The sequence below is a fragment of the Physeter macrocephalus genome, chromosome 7 (assembly GCF_002837175.3).
Source record: "Physeter macrocephalus isolate SW-GA chromosome 7, ASM283717v5, whole genome shotgun sequence".
Taxonomy (NCBI): domain Eukaryota; kingdom Metazoa; phylum Chordata; class Mammalia; order Artiodactyla; family Physeteridae; genus Physeter; species Physeter macrocephalus.
The window spans coordinates 92,004,569-92,026,394 of NC_041220.1; the positions used below are offsets into that span (position 1 = coordinate 92,004,569).

The window sequence follows — 21,826 nt, forward strand, 5'->3', positions numbered from 1 at the left end:
AGTGGAGAGAGGGGATTAGAAATGGAAACACTGCAAGGGTGTCTTCAGAATCCAAGGAAAAAATTCACCAAGAGGTTGATATCAGCCAACCTTGGTTGGCTTCCACCATGTTGAGTGGAACGTAAGAGACCACACGGTCATGTCAGCCCCCTGGGAAGCCCTTCTGCTAGTGATTGCTGTTGAGTTATCTAGTGTATCGTAGAAACATTTACCAAAATGAACAGGATTTGATTCTGCCCAACCTGACTCCAGTAAAAGGAGGCTTCATAAAGGAGGTTTCCAAAGTGAAGGGAGTTAAAAGTGAATGTTGATGAGCCATTCCTTTATCCAGTGATCAAAGAAAAGCTGGCTGAATAGGAGAACTTGGAGCAAAAGACTGTGGAGGGAAAATCTAAGACGCAAAGATCTAAAATAATTCTTATAAACACAAATCTTTTGTATCCAACCAATCCAAAGTGATGGTGGTTCTCTTGTAAAATCAGTAGCTTTAATAGTTCTTTGATTTGGAGTTCTATTACAAGTTTCCCTCAGTATAATACTGTCTTTCCATTTCATTAGAAATAACTAATATGAATGAAATTTTGGTGCAGGGAAGGACTTTAGAATTCATCTAGCTCAGGATAACATTTTCTAGTAACTGATTGGCTGCTTGGAGTGCTATAACTGATTAGTGATGGCTGTCATAGCACCAGAATGGGGAGTAACAGTACCAGCGCCACGCCCCATTAGAGAATTTACAGGTAGGAACACTTAAGTCCAGAATGGGCCCAAACAGGTTAAATGGCTCACTTACATAGAATGTAAGCTCCAAGAGAGCATGCACTTTACTTCATTCATTATTCCACCCTCAGAGCCAGAATAGTGGCCAACACTTGATAGAGGCTCCATAAATATTTAGGGAGTGGATGAATGAATGGATGAATGATCAAATGAACATAGTTGTGGCCAAGTCAGAATTTGAACCTGTCTTTCACCCAACACGTTCCATAATTTTATAATGTGCCCCATGCTGCCCAAGCCAAAAGTTAAGTCTCTCTTTTCTCAGGTCCTTCCCCCAGATCCATTTCTTTGGCTAATCTTGAACGAGGAAGTTAGGTAGGGAAAAGGCATCATTATGATGTAAACACAAAATGCCAGGAAAACAGTTCAGGTTTGGAACCTACCCCCTTGGTCGTTTTGCTTGTTTTATTTCCTCAGATTCTAGAGCAAAAAGAGGCATTAGATATAACATGGTGCAAACTCCTTCATTTGGCGACAAGAAAAGGGTTAGTGTCTTGTTGAAGGTTGTATAACTAATAAGAGACCCAGGTATGACTCACACTTGGTCTGCCACTGCAAAACAATGAGCTTTTTATTATACCACATCACATCTCACAAGTCCTCACAGAGAGAGCTAGGACTGGTGTTCAGCTGGCATGCCCCTGAGCGGCTGTACTAGTTGTTAAAGTACTGAAACATGTCAGTGTATTGGTTAGATGATGGTGTTGCCTTGAACCTCCAAAGCCCCCACCCACTACCCACCCACCCTGGCTTCTCATTCAGAGTAGAACCTGGCTCAGCAATCTCCAGCACCATCCTGTTTCAGCACCAGGGCCAGCGACCGGGGAGCCTGATTGGGGCCCCCAGCTCATACTATTTGTTAAGTATTTTGAGTATCATCCTGAGTGGAGTGGCTGGGGGGCTTACATAGCCCATTCTCCAGTTCAGCATAGAGATCAGAGCCCTAACAGGACACCTGCTCTGGGGAAGGGCCCGTTTCTACATAACAAAGCCCTATTCAGGATAAGCTTCAAATACATCACAATGATGCAGCTGAGACCCTCAGTCCCTTTGTGGGGAAGTTAGAGATAGTCTTGAGGCAAGGAATAACTGTGGCTAAAAGTTTGTAAGGGGAACCTGGAGGAAAAGAAGCTAAGATTTTCCCACCCAGAGAAGTAAAGTTAGAATGTCGATAACTCAATCTGCTCTCCAAATGCAGGACACTAAACAGGCAGTGGCGATCTGGAGTTTTATTTTCCTCAAAGCCAAAGCCTGAGAACAAAAACTCTACCTTCTAGCATGTATGATTTAGGTCAGAACTTCCATCCCAAAGGATACTAGGCAGTGAAGTGAGTGACTAAGGAAGTCTGTAACATACTCAATACTAGGAATCTTAAGAATAAATAAATTCCACTCCCAGTAATTTATCCTCCAAAAATATTTGTGTGTACAAAGATACATGTACAAGGATGCTTGGAGAAACCTTGTTGTTAATGGTAAAAGACTAGAAATGACCTGCATGACCATCAGTAGGGGACAGGGTAAATAAATTATGGAGTGTCAGGCAACGCAATGCTAAGAAGCTATTGAAAAGAATGGGGTTGTGTAGCAAGTACTGACATAGAAAAATCTCTGCTGTATTGTTAATGAGCGCAGGGCTGAGTCTATAGTATCCTCCAACGTGTGTATGAAGAGAAGGGGCTATCAACCTAATGCTTATATGGGCAGAGAACATTTCTGGAAGGAGACACAGAAACTAGTGTTATTGAGTTTGCTTCTAGAAATAGGACCAAAAGAATAGGGTGGGTGGGAATTTACTCTTCCCCCAAACCCTTTTATGCTCTCTGAACTTTCCACCAGGTACATGTATTACTTTTTTGGCTACAAGGGAAGAGAACAACATCTCTGAGCATTTCCATGCAGGCGGGGAGAAGGAGCCAGCCACATGCAGAGGTCTGCCCGCGCTGGGCGCTGTGGTGGTTCAATCCACTTCAAAGAGGCAAAGTCCAGTGGGTGAGGTAAACAGGGTGATCCATGTCAGTGAAAATTCAACTTATAAAAAAGTGTATTCCTTCTAATTTAGAACCTGGGTTAGGACTGTATTAGCATATTTCAGAGAGGTGGCTTAGCAAAGTTGAAAGAATCAAGAACTGGGACTCCATTAACAAATTCCCTGAGCCTCAGTGTTCCCCTCTCTAAGGAGAGAATGAGAATACTGTCCTTCCCTGGGGCTACTAAGGGTTAAATGAGACATTCTGCATAGGAAAAGAGGTTCAAAAATCATAAAGGGACAATGCAGATGCTAGGTATTCATTAGCACTATTACTGAAAAATCCAGTCTACACTGATTAACTGGGGGAAAGAAAGAACTGTGTCTTTTTTTTCCAGAAGTATCAAATGTGTAGTTCTTATAGTTACAAAAAGTATTATCACGTCATTAACTTGAATTGTCTCAGTGAATAACCTGATATTTTCACAGAGACACGTAAAGTCTGTCTCCAAAATCTGACTTAGTCTTCTACGATTTTGTTGTAAAGGAATTTTGTTATAAGAAATTCCACTTCCAATCTATTGGACCTGAAAATGAGAATGAATTGTTAGTGAAAAGAGAGTGGAGAAGAAGGAAACTTCCAGGTTCCCCAGTTTCTGACTTAAGAGGGAAGGTCAGAAAAATGTTCATATAGGTAGACGTAGGACAGAATGCTTACTGCACCTGACCCTGGCATTTAAGAACCTCCAAAGTGTGGCCCCAACCTGCCTTCCCAGTCTTATTTCCTGAATGCCTATCTCACACTTGAGACTCTGCCTGAACAAATAATAGCTCAAGGGCTGCTAGTCCACACTTCACCTGTGGCAGACATCGGTAATCAATCCACATGGCACCGTTTCTCACTAAGCACAGACTCGGCCTCAGAATCCCTCTCAGCACCGTGCTCTAGGTAGCCACCCCGTCGCTCTGAGCTGGCGTGCAAGATGAAACTCATTTGCCATCCCTCACACCAAGGGATGTAGGCTCGTCCCCACTCCCCCATCAGTCTGCATTGCCTCCTCTTTTCTTCTCTTCTGCCTGGATGCCTTTCCTTTATTCCTTTTCTGACAGTGAAAACTCTACTCATCCTTCAAGTTCCTGTTCAAATGGCACTTCCTCTGCGAAGAACCCTAGCGAAGTGCCTAACACGTAGACTGCTCGGTAACTTTTTTCAATGAATAAGTGACTTAAATAAGTAAATAGCTTCATGATGTCATCTGGCAGTATAGCTTAATGGTTAAGCATGGTGTTTGGGAACCAAACGACCTGGGTTCAAGTCCTAGCTCCATTATTAGCTGTGTGACCTTAGACAAATTACCCTACCTCTCTGAGTCAGTTTCCTCCTCTGTAAATAAATACAGTAGAGCACTGGGCGGATTAAATTAGATACTCGCACAAAGCACTTAGCCCAATTCCTGGCACACAGCGAGTGCTCAGTAAGGGAAAGTAGCTGTTACGATTGGTAGCTATGTTTACTTCCTATAAAACCACCTTAAAGAGAGGGACCGTGTCTGCATCTTTGAGCCTCCAGACTTAGTAAAGAAATTGGTACGTGATAGGTGTTCAATCGATCTTTATTGAATTGAACATGATACACATCATAAGGGCGTGGTGGGTACCAACAGAGAACTAGGGGAGGCTGGAGGGTAGAAAGTTAATTTCTGATGTGGGACTCAAAAGAAAAGAAAAGTGCTTTTGGGGAAGGAGGGGAAATTTGAGCTGGCTACTGAAATATGAGTATGATTTTGCCAGGAAGACATGAAAGATGGCACTGGGGGTGGGGGAGTGTTGGGGGGCAGCCAGGGACGGCAGCTGCCTGTAAAAGAAGCTTCTTTAGCCGAGGCATAGGGGTGGGAGATCACAGACTCAAACGAGAGGGCATGTGCAGGGTGCAGGTGAGCTCATGTGTGGTTGCAGAGAATCACTGCAGCTTTAACCAGCTCAGCCCAAATGGGCTCCACCCGGGAAGCCTCAGAGGGTGCTGGCCCTAGGGAAGGCTCGCGGCTGCCACCCATCCCCACATGTTCCCTACGATGGCCGTGTGAGGGTGCTGTCACAGTGTGATGGTCACACATCGGCTAAGAGAGAAAGGGTCCTTGCCCCTTGGCTGACAGCATGCATCACTCAATCAACAGTCACCGCGAGCCTGCTGTGTGCAGGGCGTCGCACTGGGCACTGGAACCAGACAAAGTGGGACTTACGGAGCCTGTGTTCTAGTATGGAGACACTCAACAGGCAAATAAGCCACTACATATATTTAATTACAAGGCCGAGCGGTGCCAAGGCTGTGAAGGAAATAAAAGGTAGATATCGATGGGACGGGAGTAGCAGGGGTGGGGCTGCCGCCTTAGATAAGGTGGTCAAGGAAGCTGTCCCGGATGAGATGACATTTGTGCAGAGGTAGGAATGAGATAAGAGAGCAAGCCACGTAGTGATCTGGGGGAGGAGCATCTTAGGCAGAGGGGACAGTAATGCAGATGTCCGAAAATGGAAGCGAACTCCGTACATCAAGGGAGAAGCAAGCAGGTCTGCGTGGCTGGGACAGGTGGGCAAGGGTGAGCGTGGCAGGAGATGAGGCCAGCAAGGGGACAGGGACAGAGTCCACAGGCCACGCTAAGGGACATGGCCGACTCTTCCTGATGTGATGGGAGGAGCCGCCTGCAGGGTGTGCGGTGAGCTGCTTGCACCGGCTGCCGTGTGAGGAACGAGGGCAAGTGGGGAGGCCATTTGCAGCTTATGGCCGGAGTCCAGACAGGGACAGTGGTGGCTTAGACTAGGATGACAGCAAACATTGGTGAGAAGCAACTGAATATGCAGTGACGGGCCGAAGACAGAGGCAGCAGGGCTAGCTGACCTGTCAAAACAGGACGTCAAGTCCAGGTGCACCCCTAGAGCTACCGACCTGTGTGGTTGATTTCTTTCTCTGGGTGAGCCAGGCACACGTGTGGCTGGTGAAGGGCAGCAGCTAATGGCCGGTGCCCTCCCCCAAGGGAATGGACAATAAGTGGCCTCAGGCAGGGTGGACCTAGCCGCCAATGGCCCACACGCCCGGGGTGCAGCAGGAACGGGTGCATCAGAAGGGCACGTGGCCGAGCCTTGGCACACACGCGTCCTGAAAGGCTGCCGGCTTCTGATCTGGGGTAGGTTTACTCAGCGGGGCGGGACAGAAGCCGGCTGTACCTCCACCGACAATCAGCCCACCGGCCCGGCCTCGCACAGTCCCAGCCCAGGAGGTAAGCTGCAGAGTGTCTGGGCACACACGGCTCAGGCCCTGGGAGCCGAAGCTGAGGCTCTGATGGAGGGCCACTGCAATCACACTCACAGAACATCGGTGCGTGGGGACTGGGCTCTCTCTTTATAAAGAAAAAAAGAAAAGGCAAGCGAGTCAGGGGGTACTTAGCTCAGACGCAGACCTCTTGTATGACATCAGGCACTTGACACGGAAAATGTCTCCCTCCACCCCACACCAGGGCTGGCTGCAGACTGTGACGAGGCCAGGCCTGAAAGCTCCCCCGTGGAGCCCTGATGCCACCTTGTTGTTCCCACTAGACTCTTGTTCTTCAAGAGCCGAATAAAGAAGCCCCTGCTGGGAACAAGCCAGAGGCCTGGCCGCCTTCCATCGCGCAGACAATATCAAGAACAAAGGTCGTGGACACTTTGACAGGGCTGCTGCACGCACTCGTTTGCTTTGCCTTTTTAAGAGAGGGAGAGGAAGTGCTCCCCTTTTCTCAGCCATACAAACAGTTGGTTTTGAGGGTGGCTGAAGCTCCCCACACCTATTTCCAGTGACTTTGAGTCTTAGAAGAGGTTTTCCTCTGCGTTATGAGACTGGTTCTCACCCCAAAAGTAATGGTCTGAAGGAGGCAGGGAGAAAAAAAATCCCTCTGTGCTGTTCCTGAGCCCTGTGAATAGGGGAAGGAACAACAAAAGAAAAGAAAAGACGTTTCACAGTTTAAGGGTACGTTCAGGAGCCCTAAGTACTCAACCGGTTCGTAAATGACTTCATTTGAAGACTTCCAGCTTGCAATTCAGTCATTCTTCAATGAGAAATATGTGATTTGCCAAACATGAAATGGAATCATTAAGCCCTGACAAAATCAATCGGAGGCAAAGCAAAACTGTGGCTGCGTGTGCCCCATGCTTCCTTCTCCTTAACAAATTAGATATCCCTGCGGAAGGCATTCCAGATGGATACTAGCATGGGGTTCTGCCTGAAAGAGGGATGCACGCTGATCATCAAAACGCACGCAGCGCAACGATTTCAGAGGCTTAACTGCCCACCCCACCCTACCCCCAATGTGCAGACACACACACAGAAAGGGAATTTGTCTTCTTCTTCTAGATATTTCTGTATTTAAAGCACTGCACAAACGTAAGCCAGACACAGAAGAGGGCTATTAAAATCAAAGGTAGGATGAAATTGTCTAGAACTACGCACACACAACAGTGCACGGAAAAACCAGTGTAAGCTGGACAAGGTCTGCAGTCTAGTTAAGAGTATTAGATCAACGTCAGTTTCCTGGTTTTGACATTGTACTATAGTTATGGAACATGTCACAATTAGGGGAAGCTGGGGGAAGGATACAGGGGACTCTCCCATTTCTACAACTTCTTGCAAATCTCTAATTATTTCAAAATAAAGAGGGGTTTTTCTCGTTTGTTTTTTAATGCCAAATGTGTTGGTTCTACAGCAAGTGGGCTCTGGCCCTTTCAGTTTTCATTATATGCAGGAGTGTTTGGGGGTAGCCCCAGGAAATACTCACTGCCAGTGTTCTCACTGTGTTCTGAAGTCACCTTGCTCCAAACCAGTCCTCTTGGAGACTAAGAGGTGTCAGGCACGTCCCTGGGTCTGCTGTCACAGGCCTGTGGATTTCTTCCACCCACCAAGCCTGCCTGTGGGTCCAGCCACTGCAACTCAAAGTCCCACCAGCTCTATCCCTGCTCTAGAGGTTCTCAGGCTTTAAGGTGCATCAGAGTCATGGGAAAGTATTTAAAATGTGGATTCTAGGGCCCTGTGCCCCACAGATCCTGGCTGAGCAGGAAACAGGTGAGGACTGGAAATCTGCCTTTGCAACAAGAGCCCTGGTGATTCTGTTGCAGGTGGTCTTAGGCTCCCACTTTAGGAAACACTGCCCAACTCCGGGCGGGTGCCTGGGAGCATGCCTGGATAGGCTTTCCGTTGCAGGATATGGAGAGGAGCTGGCAGGCGCTCAGCATTCATACAGCAAGGTGCCCGTGCAACAGTGGAGAGAACTTCAGCCCCCTTCTTCTAAATGCACGCAGCCAGAGAGCTCCGACCCCAGTGCTTCAAAGCAGTTGAGAAAGGGCACGGGAGCCTCCTCTATCGATCCTTCAGTGGCTGTGACCCTGTGACGTTTAGGATAAAATACAGAGTTTGCATTCTATCATCACTATGGCTACTACTTTTTACTGAGGGCTGATTATTGTGCTGAGCACATTTCATCTACTTCTCACAATACTGCCCTGAGGGAATTGCTATTTATTACCCCCATTTTACAGATGAGAAAACTGAGACTCTGCAAGTTACACTGGCAGAAAGTGGCAGAGCCAGGAGTTGAACCCAGGTAGGCTTGGCTGAAAAGCCAATGCTGCACAAAAACTGACACACGTGGGATTTTTGAGGGAGACGGGGAGGAAGAGTCTCCTGATCCTCATTTCAGTGGCGCTAAAGCTCCTTTCCAATGTAAAGCAGATACAAGCCTCTCAAGGTACCCCTTCCATGGCTCTCTGTCCCTCTCTCAACTCCCTGTTCAATCCTATTCTCTGCTACTCTGTCTCTTCTCAACACCTTTTCACTTTTCCTCTTTTGTCCCCAAAGTCCAAAATTACAGATTCCATCTGCTTTGTCCCCCACCACCAATACAAGAATTTTCCCCTGCCCTTCTCTTATGATCCAAGCTGTCTGAAAAAAAATGAGAATTAGGTTCCTAGCAAAGCAAACGACCTACCATTCTCGAGAGGACACTGGGGAATCTTGTTTGCTCGAAGGTTCCAAATGTAACCCATGTTCCACTCAAGGCACACCTGATGATCTTTGAAAGGGCGTTCAAAAGGTGGGATGGCCTTCAGCAGGGTATAATTCTTCGCTACAGCGTGTAGCAAGTTTTCCTCCCGTTTAACATTCAAGTCTCCACCGCTATATCGGTGAGTAATCCAGGCGCGTAGTATCACCACAGATACCGAAATGGAGTGTCTGATGAAATAATCATCTCTATAAACCATGATGCTTGGAAATTTCACATGTACTATTTGTGTCCTGCTGGTGTGAAGATGTTTCTCATTCTTCCACCTTTTTTTGTACACGGGAATGCTACTTCTGAACTCAGATGAAACCACTGCTTCCAAATTGACAACACAAGGCTGAGAGCATAAATACTCCACCGAGACTTCAGAAACGTTGCGAACATTTCCTTCAAAGACAGTGAAATAAATAAAGTCTTTGTAAGCCACGCTCTGCTCAGCTCTGGGTATCACTGACGTCGTCAGCGAAGTCTGCCTACCCAAAGATGGTACAAAATTCTGAAAAGAAAAAAAAAATAGAGAAAGCTTAAAAATGATCATATTAACAGATACGTGAATCATTGTTTTCCTGGAAGAAAAAAATATCCATTTACATGATGCAATGAAAGTGGAAGATAAAAGACGTCGAAAGCACTACCGAATAATTGGAGAAAAACCAACATACACACAAATGAAGATTAGGCCACATTAAACTCTCTCTCCAGACTCAGTAGCATCTGCTCATCAAGATGGGACTTTCAAATCTACGTGGCAAACATTCCAGAGTTGGTTTCCAAACGATGGAGCTAGTTCACGACAAATCCAGGAGCAGTGAACGTGCCTTAAAGGGAAAAAGAGGCAATCCAGCTCCAGACATTTCCAAACTATTGTCCTGACTTCAAATGGTGGTCAAATGCACCCAAATCAAAGGGTGGGAGAAGAGTTCAAAGTGCACCGGAGAGAACACATATCAGGGATGCCAGCTGGGGCACTTTTTCTCCATAAGTTCTGAGCTAGGACAAGCATGCATGATGAATGGGCCAGCAAAAGTTTCCTATTGCTCCAAATCACACACAGGCAGGCTTGGACCACAAACTGTGTTGTCTGATTCTTTCACCATGGATGGTGCCACAGATGCCAAGAGAGATTTTAGCTGCAGGTTTATTTATCTAGTTCTTCATTTTTTAATTTTTATTTTATATTGAAGTATAGTTGATTTACAATGTTGTGTTAGTTATCTAGTTCTTTAGATGATGAAGCCCTCTCAGTGTGGACTTTCCTTCCAGAAGAAATCTGGAAAGTTTGGTCCTGAAATTAAGGCAATGTTTTGATCATGAGGCACGGATGGATGGATGCTAAGAGCTCTTCTAAATGTGACTCTGAGATGTAGACATCCATAACACAATAGCAAAAAGGTTACTTTGGACCAATTTACACCCATTAGAATGGCTACTATTTTTTTAAAAAAGAAAACCACAAGTGTTCGAGAAGATGCAGAGAAATTTGGAACCCTTGTGTATTGCTGGTGGGAATGTAAAATGGTGCAGCCACTGTGGAAGGCAGTACTGCAGTTCCTAAAAAATTAAGCACAGAATTGTCATATGATCCAGCAATTCCACTTCTGGGTCTATATGTAAGTTGAAAGCAGGGCTCGGAAGAGATATGTTCATAGACTTACACCAGGTTCACAACACCAGGTTCACAGCAGCGTTATTCATAATAGTTAAAAGATGGAAACAACACAACAGTCCACTGATGGATAAATAGATAAACAAAATGTGGTATATACACACAATGGAATATTATTCAGCCTTAAAAAGGAAAGAAATTCTGACACATGCTATAATATGAATGAACTTTGAGGACATTATGCTAAGTGAAATGAAAGTCACAAAAGAAAGAATACTGTCTGATTCCACTTATATGAGATTCCAAGAGTAGTCAGATTAATAGACAGAAAGTAGAATGGTGGTTACCAGGGCTTGGGGGGGAGGGGAAATGGGGAGCTGTGGTTTAATGAGTACAGAGTTTCAGTTCCACAAGGTGAAAAGAGTTCTGGTGACGGTTGCACAACCATGTGAAAGTACTTACCGGCACCGAACTGTAAATTTAAAAATGGCTAAAGTGGTAAATGTTATGCTATGAATATTTTAACCACAAGTTTAAAGAAAAAGGTCATTGTGGTCTTCTCCAAAGAAGGAAGAAATAGGGACCTCTTTCTTCAATTCTGGCTTAGGGCTTAGGAGGGGCAAAGGTGAGTAACTTGCGAAGTCTGGAATCAGAGAATCATGTTTACAAATAGCAAACACATGGCAGAACATGGCCTGCACTCCAGTCAAACTAAATGCAGACCCTAAGGGAACACAGCACCAAATGACAGTAATTCTGACTGGGGGCTCTGGGAAAGGCTTTATGGAGGAAATGGCATTTCAGTGGGGCTTCGATGGATGAAGAGAAGTTCTTTAGGTAGAGAGGCAAAGGGAGGACACTGCAAGTGGTGTGAACAGCTTAAGTAGAGACATGAGAGGAGGGACAGGCAGCTGTCCTGGGGGTCTAGCAAGCAGCCAGCTTTGGCCAGAGGACAGAAGGGGGGTAAATAAAGACACAAAAGGACATGGGAAGATGAGGGTCACAAGCCCTTGGTGATAAGCCAGCCCACCCCGGTTTTCAGACGAGGACATGGCAACCCCGAGGGGATGGTCTCCCGACATCCCGCAGCTGCAGGCTTAGCAGAGGCCGGCCCGGAAGCCTGCCTCCTTTTCCTCATGCCAACTCCGACATTCTCCACCGCACAGCACACACCATGAAACCAAAGATTTGCCGTTCCATGGCTGCCTGGGAACTCCAGGCTGATTCTGCTTTCATATGAAGAGAGACACAGCCAGCATTTGTTCACAAGCGATGGTTTATTCATTTGGCCAGATGTGCCGAGACGCGGCCCCCTCCTCAAGATTCAAATCGAGCTGTTAAGCCCGTAGCAGCGTTTAGCCGAAGCCAGAGACTGCTGGTGCTGATGGGAGCTGGACCAGAGTGGTGCCCATGGGTGACCTGCGCCCCTCAGTCCAAACCCCAAGGCTTCCCTTTCTCAGCTCCCCGGAAGGAGACATTTGCTTATTTAGTGAGACAATAGGGAACAGAGTCCAGGATATGCTGTGGTATATTAAATATCACATTGTGTCCCTTCTCAAAGAATGACTTAAAACCTCTTCCTCGTTCTTTTCATGTATACCTTAATACCTCACCCAGGCCCCATTCTCCCACTTCAATTTTTTTAAATCACATTTTTATTGCTGATGCTAGGAACTCCAGTGAAAACCTCTTTTAAACAGAGCTGTCTGATTTCCTTAAATTTCATTGGAAAGTGCAGTTAATTCATTTACATCTTATTGCTAAAAATGCCCCAGCCCACTTTTCCACGTTAATAAGCACAGCATCATGCTAAATATAGTTTCACTTTTGCTTGGTGACCCACAGGTTTCCAGACCCCAGGCTCATCACTGTGGAGATGGGTGGTGACAGATGAGAATGAAGAAGGTATGGGACACCTGACAGTGTATTCTCTCCAGGACCTTCTCTTGAAATTCTGTTTTTAAGGAAATCTCCATAAACTCATATGAAGATCATTTTGTTTTCACTGGCTTCAGAGTCTCAAGTGAAGTAAAAGTAAATTCCAGGTTGACAGGTCCTAGATGTATGCTATCCGATAGGGAGGCCACAAGTCATACTAAACACTTAAACCGAGATGTGCTGTAAGTGTAAAAGATACAATGGATTTCAAAGACTGAACACAAAAAAGGATTTTAAAAATCTCATTAATAATTTTTATACTGATTACACGTTGAAATGATAAGATTAAGATACAGTGAGTTCAATAAAATGCATTACTAAAATTAATTTTACCTGTTTCTGTTTACTTGTTTAGTGTGGCTACTAGAAAATGTGAAATTACATGTGTGGCTCGAATTTGTGGCTCACATATTTCTATCCAATGGTGCTATTCTAGATCTGAGGTCAGAGACTTTTCCTGTAAAAAAGGGCCATATGGTAATTATTTGGGGTTTTTCAGCTGCTTGATGTCCATCTAGTGTGGTATCAAGAAAGCAGACATTGACAACACACAAGCCAGTGAGCATGGCTGTGGTCCAGTGCAACCTTGTTTACAGAAAAATGTAGCTGGCCGGATTGGCCCGGGGGCCATAGTTTGCAGATCACTGTTACAGGCTATCAAGCTTTTATTCTAGATAGAGTTTTTGTATTATTAGATAGTATTTATTTTGTCATTTTTATGAAAATGTGTTCTCGTCATTACTTTGAATTATAGCCATTCGGAAAGATGACAAGATCATATAATAATCAGCTGAAATAGAAGACCACTTAAAGTGCTATAGAGTTTTAAAGAACACAGAGTGACAAAAGATATACTTTTTAAAGGAATAATCACACAGGAGAAATAAGATGAATAACCCAATCAGGCATCATTTCCTATACATGTGGTTGATGAGGCTTGATTTGCTATTTTGCCAAGGGTCCCTCATGGGTATGTTGACACCTTGCTAATGTTTCTTTCAATAAAGATCTAAGTAGGATGAGAAGTTGGAACTAGGCTAGGAAAAGAGGTAGAATTTCATGGTCTGACGGGTCTTCCCTGGCGGTCCAGTGGTTAAGACTCTGCGCTTCCACTGCAGGGAGCACAGATCCCATCCCTGGTTGGGGAACTAAGATCCTGCAAGCCACTTGGCGCAGCCAAAAAACAACAACAACAACGAGAATTTCATGGACTGAAATAGATGTTTAAAGAAGTGAGAGAAACATTAGTGACAGCTGGGGAACAAGAGAAGAGCAACTTGAGGGATCGGGTTATGTTCTTAATATGATGGGGGTATGCCAGCCCCAAAGAGGCCCTCAGAGTTACTGTATGTGATTTGAGGAGCATGGTCTAAATCCCTCAGGCAGGTTTTGCAATCTTCCTTCTCGTGGGCACCTATGTAACATAGGAAGCTGGCATCTCGTGGGTTGGAGCAGACCCAGCGGGCAGCTGCTACGCCATGAGTCGTGGCTACCTCTGTTATGTACAAAACCAACACCGATTAGAGACACATCACATTCTAAATATTGATTAAGCTGAAGCTGATTTCCTGGCCCAAGTTATGTGTGTGTTATGAGCTATTTCCTGCCAGGAAAATAAGGCAATTAACTTGAAGAGTTTCAGCTACGGGCATGACACGTGTCCAACCTTCATAGGTATTTTCACATGCCAGGTTGCATTAACATAAGCTAAAAATGACCCAAACATTCCTTTGTTTAGCAATTATAAAGTCAGAGTCCATGTCTTGTTCATTGTTAATTCCCCGGCTTATAAGATAGAGCTCGGCACATTGTAGAGTTTGGCTAAGGGTTTTTTGCTGAAATAAGTACCAGGCGTGGGCATTTCTGCCAGGTGCCTCGGTGGTCCAACTCAGATCAACTGCCCCACAGCGCTGGGGGCACCTGCATATAAACCAAAGCACTCGATCCAATCTTGAGTCCCCACCAAATTTTCCTGACATTCACAAGTTCTTTGGGGTGGGTGGGGGGGATGGGGGTTGGCACTCCTGTGTTTTTCATCCAGCCTCCTTAATCTCCTTCCAAAGAACATTTCACTGGGCCCCTGGGAGTCAGAGTTGACCCAGGGGACTGTGAGGTCAGAGAAGGTGGCACCCACACCCACCTTGTCCCTTTAGGGTGGACTTCTCCCTTTCAGACAACTGCCCTACATTCTAGAACCTTTCCATTTCCCCACACCAAAAAGTATAAATTAAAAATTTTAAATTTCCTGCCCCTCCACCCCCTGTTGGACTCGTGCTCATCTGGCGAGTTCACCCATGTTAACGTGATAATGAAAAACACTGCGGTAATGTCACATATCTGCATTTCTAGGCCAGCCTGGTGGAGATAATGCCTTAAAAACAAAGCCCAAATGTACTGCAGCTGTAAAGCAAGATAGTTGCAGTGTAAAGGGCACCTCTATGCCCCTCAAATTACGCCATTTAGGCAACCACATAGATGTTTCACCGCTCCGCACACAATGGAGCTGGGCTCTGAAAGATGCCTGAGCCCTCAAACATCTGTTTATACCAGAATGAAGCCCTAATCAAAGTCAAATTTGACAACATCCCCCACAGTCACAAAACGTAGATTCCTTTGTCTTTGTTTAATTGTGTGTTTTGTCATTTTTTTAAAAAAAAAGACAGAAATGGGCCATTTCATGTGTGTTCCTGATAAAAGACCCAAAATTGGAACTCTAAATGCATTCCGTTCAGCCTGGGAATCAAGAAACAGATGAACTTAATGTATCTTCTGGATGGAAAAAATAATCTATCAAAACCACCTGAACTTTTTTTAGGATGAGTCCATCTCATTCCTTTAAAAATCAGTAAGAGGAAACTCTGTTCAAATAACCTTCCCTTCTTCCAAAGATGTGAGAAAACTTGGCTCTTTTCTCTATATGATCCACTTATTATTTAAGGAAACAGAGAGATTAGAAAATCTTAACTCACGTCACTTGTCTCTCTATGGGAAGTCCATTTACACTTACATGTGCACGTGGGTATGTCTGATTGCAAACAATAATTGACTATTTTTCTCATCCTTGTCCATTCCACCCCACAGTCACCTAAGAAAACCTTGGCTCTTGAGCACCCTCTCTCCAAACTGGCTAGATCAAACTTTCCATAGGTCAAAAGGTAATTGTATTGGCTTAAGAGGCCTACGTTTCCGATTCTGCCAACTAGAAGTAAGCAAAAATTCTGTTTATGTCAACAAAGCATGCAATTAAGCAGAATAAGCGATGACATCAGTATGGATTTCGAGGTCAAGATGAGCCTTGGGAAGCATTTCCCATCTGACCCGTGTGCCTTCCCAAACCTGAGAGCTGGCTAGAGAAACACCATTGCAATAATGATCAACACTCCTTGCTGTGTTGGATCCTCTCCCCCTTTTAATACTGTTTGATATACTATTTCTTGCTAACACAAATTATGAGAGGGTAACCAAGTTTGGTGCAGTTTAATTTCATTGGGTACCTACTATGTGCCAGGCACGGGGACAAACGCAGTAAGTCTTCTCATTCACTTCTAACATCATCCTCTCACATTGAATTTCGTAGAACTTCTCCCCTCTAACCTCACAACAGCTCTCTGAGGGACACAGCATTCCAGTTAACAGCTGAGGAAATGAAATGGATTCAGAGAGGGTGAGTAACTTGCACAAGATCAACCAGCTACTAAAAAGCAGAACCAAAATTCAAATCCATAGCTGCTGACTCCAAAGCTGGCGATGGTGTGCCTGCTGCCTTCCAGAAACACCCAAAATGATGCCCTCAACTCATCCACTTCTACACCCGTCACCACCTTCTGGTTACAGGTTGGGGAATCTTGGGACTTTGCTCACTCCCGTCTTGAAAGTGCGGGGTGAGGGGCTAAAATCACATCAGATCACCATGCATTACGTCTGGGGAGGGTAGATGTTATCTTACTCACAAACACACACGCTGCACTGAGCCAACTCCCCAGCTTGGTTCAGCCCTTCTTCGGGTGACCCTGGGAGGCAAATGACAAGCCACCAAAGCAGAAGCAATTCCTCACATCCCGCACGCCCTCGTGCCCCTCCGTTCCTTTCTCCGGGGAATGGGATGAGCCAATAAACAGGGTAACTGAATTCACTTCAGGCTATTTATGGTCTACTCCAGTCTATCCAACTTCTCCGTGAATTGCCTGGCCTCTTTATGCCTTCTCTTCTACCTGCCCTCCGGCTGCTCCGTTCAGCCAACTGGTGGCTCCCACACTTTTGCCAACAGGCAGCCGGAAGGAAGAGAAGCCAAGAGGCAAACACCGCCAGTTGGGAGATTTTAGGGACTCTGGTTGGAATGAATGTGGAAGCTATTGGCTGATATGAAGTTAGAGGATGGATCTCTGTATTTCAAATATCCATAATCATTCTTGCACAAACTGGATAACTGAAGGTCTCTATACCTCGTTTTGAAGTTCCTAGGTCCTGTGTTACACAAAGCAAGGAGTTAATGAACACTTCTGGAGGGATAACTGATGGTCTGTGGTCGCTTACAGAGAATTCTGTACAAGCCTCTGTCACAGCCACTGTCTGCCAATGAGCCCCACATACATCTGTGCCACTGATGCCCTCTTTTTTCTTTGTCTTCTGGTTGTCTCACAAGTGCAAATGTCCACTAGGAATATTTCAGCTCTACAGCTGACACCAATACCAGCCATTGTGAGATCTGTTTTCTCATTTTAGGAAAAAATTATACTTCGAGACCAGAGTTTGGAAGAGACAGAATTGCCTTCTCCAAGTTCCATTGTCACAAATGGGGCTGGGCAGTCTCAGGCTGTTCTAGCCAAGTCTGGTGGAAGGTAAGAGTTATTGATGGACGAGAATGGCTAGGGGGTCTCTGAGGCAGAGAAAGACCAGCATGGACCCCACCACTCAACACCCGTAACCTCTGTGGAAGGGGTCTCCATGACCTTTTGTTTTCAAGGCCCCATCCTCTCTGAGGAGGCTCTCTGCATCTTGACCTTTGGTGACCTCAGAATTTGGGGGGCAGCTGCTGGAACCAGGGATCATCTTTTCAGAAATCTGCTTGGCATCATTCCGTGACTTATCTTTCAGGCCTCGTCACAATTATTCATGCTTTGGCAGTATCCTAGCTACAATCACAGTACTGTTCTTGAGCTGCTACTGAAGGTTACTCTGTCCCAGCCAATGGAGAAGGAATGTGCCCATCACCTCAGGACCCTGTTCTCCATCAGGGTGGCAGGGGCTTAAAGGCATCTACCTAGAAGGCCTCTCTCAACCTGCAGCCCTTGTGAACCAGCAAATAGGTAGGGATAACACAAAACAGGAGTCAATCCCCAAATCACAGACAATTTGTCTTTGGAATACATTCCAAGTCACACTTGGCTATACTCTTGGACACATGTTCATACAAACTCAAGTGCTAAACTCTGCCAGCTGCCTCTGGATTATACAAGGACCCCATCCTTTACCTCTCCATTGTGATGGCAAATACCTTCTGGCTTTACTTTTTTTTTCCCCCTCTTTAACATCCTGCTTCTAGTCTGTGGCCTGGGCTTCCTGCTTTGTATATTTTAGGCTACTTTAGACATGACCTCACATCCTGATCAATTTCACAGAAGCTGCTAATTTTGAGAACTTTGCTAATGGCCCATACATCTATGAATAAGGGGAATGGGTTACAAGCAGCAAAATCCAGAAGGCAATGAATGGCTAGAACTGAGGCTCTGGAAGGAGATAGACTTGGGTTTCAAACCTGGACTACCTGTGTGGCCTAGTGCAACTAACTTAACCTCTCTGAGCGTCAGTTAACTCATCTGAATGGGGATCATACTAGCTCCTACCTCACAAGGTTATTGTTAAGATTAATATTGGATAATGCATATAAATAACCTAGCACAATGCAAACTATTATTATTACTACTACTACTACTATTATTTAGGTTTCCAAATTATGGGATAGCTTTCTTCCTCTAGTGTCTATCTATTCCTGAGGTCCTGCTTAGCTATTCTGCTCGACTTCTACCCTCCATCTGTCCACCCCCTTGCCCTGACCACTCTAGGAAGTATTCCTTGGTGTACAAGACACACACTTACGCATTTTTCTCAGTAGTTTATGTTTCTCATGTGTTCATGCAGCTGTTTTACATTTTCCCTAATTTGCAACTGAATTTCCCCAAGGTCAAGAAGGCATCCCTTTCAGCAGTTTCTCTGGTAGCACATACCTCTCGAGCAAAATCCCTACCAATGGCTAGACCTTTAGAACAAAAGGTGAAGCCCACCTTCCAAGTCACACTTTTGCTTCCCTGTGTTTTGCAAAACTTTCTCATTCAGTTGAAAAATGGTTTTGTTTATTCAAGTTTTTTTTTTTTTTAACAGTAGCATATCCAAAGCCCATCTGAAGGAAACACACATACTCAGGAAGCACTGACATTTCCCTCTCCATGGTAGTTCCAAAATCCATCCCTTCCTTGTCTGCCAAGACATTCATCCATGCTCTAGTTATTTTCCACATTACAGTATTTTCTATAATCTCTCTTTTTGGAGCCCTACCTCACCACTTCACTAACTCACCATAGTCTGTCCATAGCATCATTTTTCTCCTCTCTGTGATCTGTTGTCTCAAATCCCCCTTGGTCCATACAGAAATTTTATAAATTTTATTTATTTTACTTTTGACTGCATTGGGTCCTCTTTGCTGCGTGCAGGCTTCTCATTGCGGTGGCTTCTCTTGTTGCAGAGCACGGGCTCTAGGCGCGCGGGCTTCAGTAGTTGTGGCACGTGGGCTCTAGAGCGCAGGCTCAGCAGCTGTGCCTCACCGGCCCAGTTGCTCCGCGGCATGTGGGATCCTCCCGGACTAGGGCTCAAATCCGCGTTCCCTGCATTGGCAGGCGGATTCTTAACCGCTGCACGACCAGGGAAACCCCATACAGCACTTTTATCCTTGCTCCATCATCTGTCTTTGTTCCTGTGGACCACTTAGGCCTTTATTGCTCTAGTTTCTCTGATTTCTTGTAACTGTCAAGAAGCAGTCTCTGCTTGCCAGGTCTTGGTATTTCCACGTAGAACTTTCCTGACCACTTGTACATTAATGCTTCACACACTGCTCTACTACATCATTTCTGCCTCTGTGGGTAACCAGTGCATTGTGGATGGGAATCATCTGTTTAAACTGCAACCCTGTCATGTGTTATGGCAGTTTTATTTATGAGCCTGTGTGCTGTAACCCTGTGGCATAAATATTAAATAATAATATCTCCTGGGTGAAAAAAAATCATTCATGTTAACTGACAACTTCTTATAAAAATATGAACTAAAGCCAACCACAAAATCTGGTACTGTCTTATTTTACAATATGAGGAAAAGCATGGATTGCTCAACAGGTAGATCAAGAGGCAGAATTACAATTTGCATTTTTACATCCTCTTGCTTCAAGAAATGAAACATTCAACAAGTAAAGGGTATCAAAAGAAACTTGGGCTGAGTGGCAAATTTCTTTGGAATCAAATTCTAAATCCTGCCAGTGTCTCCTAAGCAGTTTTTTGCCTCCAAGAAGAAAGTCTCCAAATAACGGCAATGCCACATAAATGAAAAGAATTCTGGACAATGACACTACTTAATTTTTTTCTTTTTTTTTTTCCAGCATTCTGTGAACTTCCTATTACATCAGTTTCATGATTCAGCATTTTCCATCTCATTTATTTACAGTAATATATGGCGAGATAACCCAAGGTTTCTCCAGGATCCTGGAACATAAGGTAGGCTGGAGAGAAAGGGTGTCACCTCCTGTAAATTTACTGTTGTTTAGGAGAATTCAAAGCGGAAGAGAGCAAGACAGCAAAGGAATTGGGGAATATTCCCCCACCTTGTTCCGAGGGTCTAAATTACTCTGGTATTTCAAATGAGTTGGTTTTGAAAAACAGGTTACTGCCATTTAGTTGCTGACTAAAACAAAAGCCAGGAAGTGTGCAAATTGAAAACGGACACGCATGAGCCAAACGTGTTCTCTGAAATGACAATGTTCAAGACGCAGCTAAAGTCCCCACTCTGGCGGTAAGCGTGCTACAAAGAACTAGATTTCTTTTTGGCAGCCGCAACTTGGCTGGAGTGACCATGGAGGAGTTTAAGAGCGCTGGAAATACGAGGTTCATCGCCGGGTGCGTCCGCACAAAACGGTCCGGGCCGTGAGGACCGGGTGGAAACTAAGAGGAGGGGCGAGGCCGGTGGCATTCGCAGAGAGAAAGAGGCGAAGTTGGGCACGGGAAGGAAAGGAACCTCGAGAAGATTGTGAGGGACGCCCAGGACCGGCAGGGAGGGAGCTGGAGAGCCGTGCGCAGCGGTGAGGGGGGAAACGCGGGGTGGCGAGGCTCCCAGGTGGAGTGGGGAACAGGACTGGGTGTCGAGGGGAACCTGACCCGGGTCTGCAGCGGGTCTCGGAGGGAGAGGAAGGGACCCCGGCGAGAGCGCAGCGCCGCAACTCCGGTCCACGCACCGCTCTCCGCTTCCCGGGTACCCGTCCCAGGTGCCGGGAGCGCCCAGGGTGCGGCGGCGAGGAAGAGACAAAACTAGCCGTGCCGCACCCGCCTGCGAGGTGGAGGTCCCCGGCCGCCCCCCACCCGCGTCCCCGGGGCCCCGCGCGGAGGGGAGGACCCGGGCAGGGTCCGGCGCTCACCAGGTAGCAGAGCAGGAGCAGCGCGCAGGCAGAGCGCCCGCCGAGGCCCGGGGGGACGCCGCCGCTCGGGGGGGCCATGGCTGCGGCCCGGGGACCGGCCGCGAGCGGCAGGGGTTGTTGCTGCTGCTGCCGCCGTGGCCACCCGAGCCCCGCGCCGCGCCGCTGCATGGCGAGGCCGCCCGGATCCGGGCCGGAACAGGTCACCTGGTGCAGGGACCGGCCCCCGCCCGAGGCGCCACCTTCCCGCCCGCCCCCGGCCGGGCCGGCCGCTGCGCGCGGGGCCACCTGCCGCCGCCGCCGCCGGACCCGCCGCCGCCTCCACTGCCGCTCCCGCCGTCGCCGCCCCCGCAGCCCCAGCCGAGCGCCAGCTCCTCCCAGCCTCCCAGTCCCCGACCCCTCCCTCCCCTCCGCTCCCGGCCCAGCCCGCCTCCCGGCCGCTCCCTCCGGCCCCCGGGCTTCCACCCCTGCGGGCCGCAGGCGCCCACGCAGGTGGGGACTGCCCCGGGCCCCGCCCCCTGGCCGCCGCGCCCCCGCTCCCGGCCAGGCCCCCTTTCCCTTTCTTTCCTTTCCTCCTCCTTTCCCACCCCCCTTCCGCGCTCTTTCTCTCCGCGATCTCTCTCCCCGCCCTCCGCTTCCCTTTTTTCCTTCTCTACAATTCTCTCACTCTCACCTCTCTCTTCCTAACCCCCCTTTTTTTTTCTTTTTTCACTTGCTTCCTTCTCTCTCAATCCGTTTCCTCTCTCCACTCCCTCCTCTTCTCATTCTATTCCTCTCTTGCG

At 46.6% G+C, this 21,826-nt stretch overlaps 1 protein-coding gene across 2 annotated transcripts in view; it reads right to left on the bottom strand.

The window, feature by feature from the left end:
- SEL1L3 (SEL1L family member 3) overlaps window positions 1-21,221 on the bottom strand; it is a 99,353-nt gene extending 78,132 nt beyond the window's left edge. For both annotated transcript variants that reach the window (XM_024119451.3, XM_028492083.2), the window contains exons 1-2: window positions 21,048-21,221; window positions 8,758-9,328 (exon numbers count right to left, since the gene is read on the bottom strand). In XM_024119451.3, coding sequence (XP_023975219.1) covers window positions 8,758-9,328; window positions 21,048-21,215 — 739 coding nt within the window. In that variant the 5' untranslated portion in view covers window positions 21,216-21,221. The remainder of the gene's footprint in view (window positions 1-8,757; window positions 9,329-21,047) is intronic.
- Window positions 21,222-21,826: the final 605 nt, after the last annotated feature.